The sequence below is a fragment of the Colobus angolensis genome, unplaced genomic scaffold (assembly GCF_000951035.1).
Source record: "Colobus angolensis palliatus isolate OR3802 unplaced genomic scaffold, Cang.pa_1.0 Scaffold280, whole genome shotgun sequence".
NCBI classification, from domain to species: domain Eukaryota; kingdom Metazoa; phylum Chordata; class Mammalia; order Primates; family Cercopithecidae; genus Colobus; species Colobus angolensis.
The window spans coordinates 432,018-438,869 of NW_012116044.1; the positions used below are offsets into that span (position 1 = coordinate 432,018).

Consider the following 6,852-nt stretch of genomic DNA (forward strand, 5'->3'; position numbering starts at 1 on the left):
GAGAAATAAGGTCCAAGTGATGCTTAGTGTGATGAAACAACCAGATACATAAGAATTAATCCAGTAATATTATGCAACCTTCATACTTTATCCAAACTCTGAATATAATGGAAGAATCATTTAATATTTCAAGAAGATAACATTAATTGGCATATAAATTTGCCCATTAAAAAGTAAATTTAACATAAAAATAAATATTTCTATCTATGAATCTCATTCTAATTGACCATTAACAAAGTTTGGTAATAATAACTCACCAATAAAAAGCCACATGAAAAACTGTGTTACATATAGTTTGTTTTTATTTCATAGCCTTTTAAAAAATATAAGCCACCTAATATTTTGAAAAACATACACAGAATAATCATTTAGCTGCCACAATATTACAAAAATAAAATGACACAGAATAAACTGCACAAGAGAACAAAATAATCTCTGCTGAGTCACTCTGACTAGGAACACACAATAGTCACTAGGAAGGTGAAGTGGAGCAGTACTGCCATTTCTTCAAGATCAGTTATCACTCAAATCAATCACAGGTACTCCCAGGAGACCATTCCATTCACTATACAGGAATATGTGCAATATATAGATGCCAAGTTAACATCTTGAATTTAATTCCAAACACCATTCTTTCTTTTCCTCTGGGAGCCAAGTTCAATGGCAAGCTAGAATAGTGAAGACCATGGGACATCAAGCCCATGACTGACCCACACCTCTCCCAGCTGGTTCTACAACACAAGAAAGAGAATAAAGTATACTGTGCTATCTAACACAAAAGCTAGTAGCCCCATTTGGCTATTTGAATTTAAATTAATTACAATTAAACAAAATTTAAATTTTCCTTCCTCAGTCACACTAGCCACATTTCAAGTGTTCACTAGCCCCATGTGTCTAAATGGTTACCATATTGGACGCTGCAGATATAGAACATTTCTGTCATCACAGAAAGTTCTTTTAGACAGCCCTGGATGTGGGAAGTGTTTCTTCTTTGCTTAGCTAGGATGTAGGCTGCTTATAGAAGCAGATTTGAGAGGCAATTCTTCTCCCAGGATATTCCTAGACTGGTGGTGGAGTCACAGAAAGGAGTAAGGTAGCCTTTCTTTGCATAGATTCCCCTCCTCCATGCATGAAAGCAATGGTCTTTTTATAGGAATCAAATACACAAATCCAGACTCCACCAAAATATAACTGACAGGAAAATTAGAGAGGAGAGAAATGATGCAGATGAGGGAGCAGCGTGGTAGAACATTCTTTATCCTACACCAACCCTCCATAAAGAGGTTATGGCCACCAAGGAAGTGTGCAGGTACCCAGGGCCCTCTAGAAAATCCTGATGTGGGACAAGGATATTGGCTAAGAGAGGTCAGTCCTGTCAAGAGTTTTGTGAGAACACCTGACATGCCTTCACTCTGCTCACTGTCAGAGGGGAGCAGTGCTGCTTGGAGCTTTGACAGTTGTGAAGGAACTAGAGTTTTGATCTTTTTGAACTTTATGCTCCTCTGCAACTGTATTTTGTAGCCAGGGCATAAAATGTTAGTTGTCCTCCCAAGATCCACCACTATCCTCTTCCTCATCAAGAGAAAATGGATTTTTGTCAAAGGCAGTTATATATCCAGGTACAAAAACTACATTTCTCAGACAATCTTGCCGATAGCAGTAGCCAATGACACAGTTCTGGCCAATGAGATGAAGGCAAAAGTTATTGGCCTGCTGAGGAAGCTCTTTAAAAGGAAGTGGATTCGAACTGGCATGCCCCGTTTTCTCTGTGGGCTTCCTCCTCCTTCTTGTGGGCAGCTGCAGGGACCATCTTGGAACCTGGAGGAAAAAGCCAAAGTAACCTCAGCAGCCACCTTAATTAAGCCTGACACCCGTGAGCTGCTGAACCAACACCAGCAGCTGCCTGCCTCTAACCTCCTTCTTCTGTGAGAAAAGAACAAACCCTCTAATTTGTTTAAGCCGCTCTTCAGTCCAAAACTTCCTATTCCATTATCAAGATAAAAATTCATCTTGATTCCCAATAGGAAAGAGTGATTTTCATCTGAAAGGAAAAGACATCTTGCTTGAAGAATCTGTACCTATTCAATAAATTGAAGTAACTTCAGAGTCATACTAATAAAACAAAAGTCGCAGATAAAGGTTTTAGCTCAAACCCACCCATGTCTTCAGAATCTGTCTATACAGACCAAGAATGGCAGAAATGTTTGGGTTCATTATACAAAGTGGCTACTATTAAGGACAATAAGAAGGTTTTTTTAACCTTAATCCATCAGAAAGCTTTTCCTGCATGCTTATTAGGTTCTGATTACTGGGTCTAAATGCCCTTCTGATAATCCAGCTTCCTGTATGGGAAGATGCTCATGACTCAGATACTTAATCAGATCATTATTAACCCATAACATTATTTATTTTGTGTAGACAAAATCAAAAGTGGAGGACTGAGAAGTGTATTTCACTGATTCAAACAAACAAAAAAAACTACATCAAAGATTTACAACTCAGTTCTTAACCTTCCCTTGTATGTGACACAGACAGCTGACAGTGACATTCTAATGATCCTAGAGTTTTAATTGTGGATTTAGCTTAAATATGCACAAATATCTCAGAGTAGCTGTTAAAATTAAAAACAAAGTACAGCACTGTGTAGATACCTTATGTATTACATTAGTATCTTTAGTATTCTACCAGTCTCTAGATTAGTAAGTGTGACTTAGAAAAAAACAAACATTTCCCACTATTCTAAATGGTTTAACCATTTACAAACTTTAAAATTTTGGTCATTTAAAATTTAACTCCATTGCACGGATTTTGAAACTATAGACAAAATTGGAAATATAGAATGTCAAACTAAAAAGAGTATTTCATATTTTTTACTCACCTAGTTCCAAGTTTCCACCCCTGCAAGCGAACCAAAAACAAATCCTGGCACCTTGCCATTCCCAGAAAAGCCAGTGCATGGCACACTCTGGGTAAATTTTCTCTCTTATTCTGTAGAATCACACCAGATGGCATCAGTTCTGCATCTACAGCTGTGCCCTAAAATTGAAGTTCAGACATAGGAATCTACTTTATTAGACATTTTAGATTTTGCAGGTGTGAGTGTGATGTCATTCTCATTCAACTTAAAATTGTTATCTTGCCAAGTAGAACTGCAGATCCATTGCACTTACAAGTTTGTAAATTAGTGCAACAACCAAGATTGTCTTGATAAGATCTGAAGCCATTTTGAACACCTGAAATTTAGAAACAATGATGAAATAATAATATTTGAAATAAAATACAAATATTACATAATAGAATTATGGCTCATTTCCTTATAATGTAAGAAATTCAAGTCACCTTCTAACATTGCTGAAGAATCACTAAAAACCTTTTTATTGAAAATAAAACATAGGAATCTTCTATAATGAAGTTACATTAATATAATAAGCAGTTATTTTAAATATTCTTAACTTTTCAAGTGCTTTAATGTCTATCTCATACTTACACAGTCTTTAAAAATAGACTTGGCCCATAGTGACTGTCAGAACAGGGGGTGGTCAGGGGATGGAGTAGCCAACATGTAGAAGCCTGAAACCTAGATCATTGTGGGTATCAGAGTATTTGATCTAAGTCAAAAATGCATTAAGGTAGCCAAAAATGTGAGTTTGAAAGTAGTTCTAATTTGGGAGCTCGGTCTATGTCAGGTCTTGGAAAAATGATGATTGAATAATTAAATAAATAGCAAAAGACAGCTCATCTACAGGTGTCAAAGTTTCAAAAGCAGAGCCTCTAACAAAGCAAGGGCAGGGCAGGAGATCAACAGCAGCAAGATCAAAGAGCAAATGTGAGTTACCTTAATTCCCAGAGCTTAGAGTCAAGTTCCAAGCAGAGGTTGAGTAATAGGAATAAATATTCATTGTGGCCTGCATAAATGGAAACTTGGTCATTAATGAATTTGATTACAAGGAGGTAATAAAATGACCCTGGACACAAGATAGAAAGGCACCCCTGCTTTCTTAGGAACATGAGTCAGTAGAACCAGCTGAGAGATTGGATTAATACTCAGATGGTAATAAACTAGTCACCCTGACTTTTCAGTAGTCTCCTGTCTAGGAAGAATGATGGGCAGGTTAAACTCATGGATACCAGTGTGCTGCTACAAAGATAAAAGGATTGCAAACTCAAGAAGCCAAGCGTGTGGTTAAAATAATTTCCATTCTGGTTATTCTAAAGTGTGAAATGATTGTTTTCAATCCTTACAAAAACTATCATTGCTAATTAATTACTCCCACACTCATCTTCAATGTCCGTATTAACCATACATCCCTTTAACTAAATGCCACTGTGGAGATATCAACCAATTAGAGAACTATTGTTCAAAGCACAATACAGAATCACTGCAGTTGATTCAGGGAATTCAAACTGGGAATTCAAATCAAGTCTTACCATAACTCTGATAAAGAGGTGAGAATTTGCTCATACCATAATAATTAAAGTAAACCACTTATTTATTAAGAACAGGCCTCTCTGGGGAGAGTGAAATAGAAAGTGGGAAATTATCTGATGTCTTGGGCCAAAATTATTCACCTGAGACTATTTTTCCTTTAAAATAATTGTCTTACACTTCACTTTTATATTATCAACTTAGGCAAACTTCAGTATTTCATTTTTTTAGCCTCTCTATATGGTCTTTCTTTGTGTCTAAAATTAGTATTTTCAGTACTATAGTTATGACTTAGCTTATCCCACACTGACATGACTAACCCAAATCCTCCCTTACTGAAGACAGAGTATATCTGCATCACATATTTCACCCCATGAACCCCCGCACTGTTTTTCAAAAGAGCAGAATGATTATTAAAAGTGCAAACACTCCTGACATCTCAGTCAAATTTCCACAATCCTCTACTGAGACACTGATTCTCCCAATGAGTTAGGAGTCAGTTTGGCTTTGTGGTTCTGGTAGAAGCTCACCAGATTTGAGTGGGAGAGAGCCCTTTCCTTCCTTGTACCCATTTCCCCCATCCTGAACCTACATGTTTTTAGGCCCTGGATCTTTAGAAGTTTAGTCATAACTAAGGCCAACGTGAAACCATGTGCCATCCCAACCTACCATTTGCAGAAAGCTTCCATCTCCCGTTGTTCCAGCCTTCTTTTTGCAGGCCCAAACTGTCTTTGCAGCTGTGGTCCTCCATGCACCAGTCAAGGGCAGCAGCTCGGCTCTAGAAAGAGAGACGCCATAAATCTAGGGAAAAGCTTCCGAAGGATGAAGATATTTCTCAAACTAACATTACGGAGAGGGTACTTAGGGCATACTGGTACTCGAGTTTGCTCCTGCCCGCCCATCTTCTGCAAAAGTTCTAGTAATTTAAACTGAAACCACAGACCCGCCTCTCCGTCCTTTTTCCTGTTTCCCTACGCTATGCAAACAGTACCTCTTTTAGCTGGCCTTCCATGCCATCACCCAAAAGGTCACGTACCGGCCAACCCTAAGGCATCTTTCCAATGACTCTCACTGTAACGTTCACCATCCGCTGTCCCAGATTCGAAACCTACCCTGCACTGCAATCTGCAGGCACTAACTGTGGTTGGTGGCCAGAATATGAGTAAGGATCACCGGGAGGAAGGGATTCCTCGCTCCAAATGGGCAACTGAATCTTCCCTCCCCCACGCCCCACCCCAGCACCACCAGACAAACTCCATTTACCATCTCTCAAAGCGCAAAAATGTTTAAAGCAATATTTAAAATACTTCAAGTGCGTTCTTTCCTCCTGCCACCCGTCCCAAAGCCCACACACTCTTTCTCAAAAATGTGGATATTCAGGTTAACCTTCAATTTTGTTCGAAAATAGCTAAACTGAATTACCCGAATAATTTACTTTTCCACTCCTTAGGTATAACTAAAATGCAGTTGAACCGAAAAGAGCTTGCTGTTGTCCAAAGTCACTCCGGCTCCAAGGGGCGAATTCTCTTTTCGCCATCTCTCCCAGCCCTGGAACAACTTGGGGTGCCTCCCGAAGAGCAAAGCGCCAGCCCAGACCCCATACACCCACCGTCCCTGGCACCCGAACGCGCTGCGAGCCCCGCGCCTCCCACAGGAGCGGAGACGCGGGTACCTGCGCCTCACGCCGGAACCGACCCGTCAGAGCCGCCGAGCCCCGCACCTGGAAACTGGGAGGCCACGAAGACAGAGAATTGAGGCGGAGACCTAGCCCAGGGCCCGCGCCGTTCGGTGCCCTCCCGCCAGTGCCCGCACTCGGGTCACACCGCTTGCTCTCGGGAGAAGCCCCAAGGCTCGCGGTGCACCGAGAGGCGCCCGGGCTGGAGCGCCCCGGCTGTGTTGGCCACGGAGTTCTTCAGCTGCTTGATGACCACGAAGAGCAGGAGGAAAAGTAAGAAGAGCAGGAAGAAGAAGAGCGCCAGGTAGAGCAGCAAGTTGAGTTCCCACTCCATGCTGGAGGCGCCGGCGCTCGCTTGCGGTGCGCGCTCGGCGCGGACTGCAGCTGGAGGGCGAGCGCGCCGCCCGCACACCCACCTCCCCGCACTCCCGCCCCTCGCGAGGCCGTGCCGCTTTGGGCGCCGACTCCGGGGTCCGTGCTCTGCCTCCCCCGGCTCCGAGGAAACGCGCCAAGGAGCTGAGGAAATCCGGCGCCGACTCTCCCAGCTGGCACCAGAGCCTTCCGCTTCGCCGAGATCCTTTAAGGTGCTCTCGAGGACGCGAGCGACTTCCCTAGGAGCGAACTTTCGCGGGCAGGGACGCCAGAAGAGGTAACAGCTCAGTCTCCCAGGGGAGGTCGGCACTGATGTTTTGCAAATGATTTAAAAGTTCCACCCCCAACATCCAGTAGGGTCCCTAGCCCTCTGCCTTGC

At 42.1% G+C, this 6,852-nt stretch overlaps 1 protein-coding gene across 2 annotated transcripts; it reads right to left on the bottom strand.

Moving 5' to 3' along the window:
- Positions 1 to 277: 277 nt before the first annotated feature.
- TMEM155 (transmembrane protein 155) lies at positions 278 to 6,606 on the bottom strand. 2 transcript variants are annotated; one of them, XM_011948606.1, is made up of 6 exons: positions 6,147 to 6,606; positions 5,096 to 5,204; positions 4,068 to 4,138; positions 3,171 to 3,233; positions 2,879 to 3,036; positions 278 to 1,818 (listed from the first exon to the last, which is right to left on the bottom strand). In XM_011948606.1, exons 4-6 carry the CDS (start codon positions 3,222 to 3,224, stop codon positions 1,638 to 1,640), a joined length of 393 nt encoding a protein of 130 aa, XP_011803996.1. In that variant the 5' UTR covers positions 3,225 to 3,233; positions 4,068 to 4,138; positions 5,096 to 5,204; positions 6,147 to 6,606; the 3' UTR covers positions 278 to 1,637. The 2 variants fall into 2 exon arrangements, with proteins under 2 accessions (XP_011803996.1, XP_011803997.1); XM_011948607.1 differs by lacking the exon at positions 6,147 to 6,606 and adding an exon at positions 5,539 to 5,626.
- Between the last annotated feature and the right edge of the window lie 246 nt (positions 6,607 to 6,852).

What these genes read in the sequence shown, in the direction of transcription:
- TMEM155 (XM_011948606.1), bottom strand. Translation starts at nt 3,224, where the DNA reads ATGGCTTCAGATCTTATCAAGACAATCTTGGTTGTTGCACTAATTTAC. An exon ending in TTGCACTAATTTACAAACTT is followed by an intron (nt 3,037 to 3,170) that starts GTAAGTGCAATG and finishes CTTCAATTTTAG; the next exon opens with GGCACAGCTGTAGATGCAGA. An exon ending in GGGTGGAAACTTGGAACTAG is followed by an intron (nt 1,819 to 2,878) that starts GTGAGTAAAAAA and finishes TTTTTCCTCCAG; the next exon opens with GTTCCAAGATGGTCCCTGCA.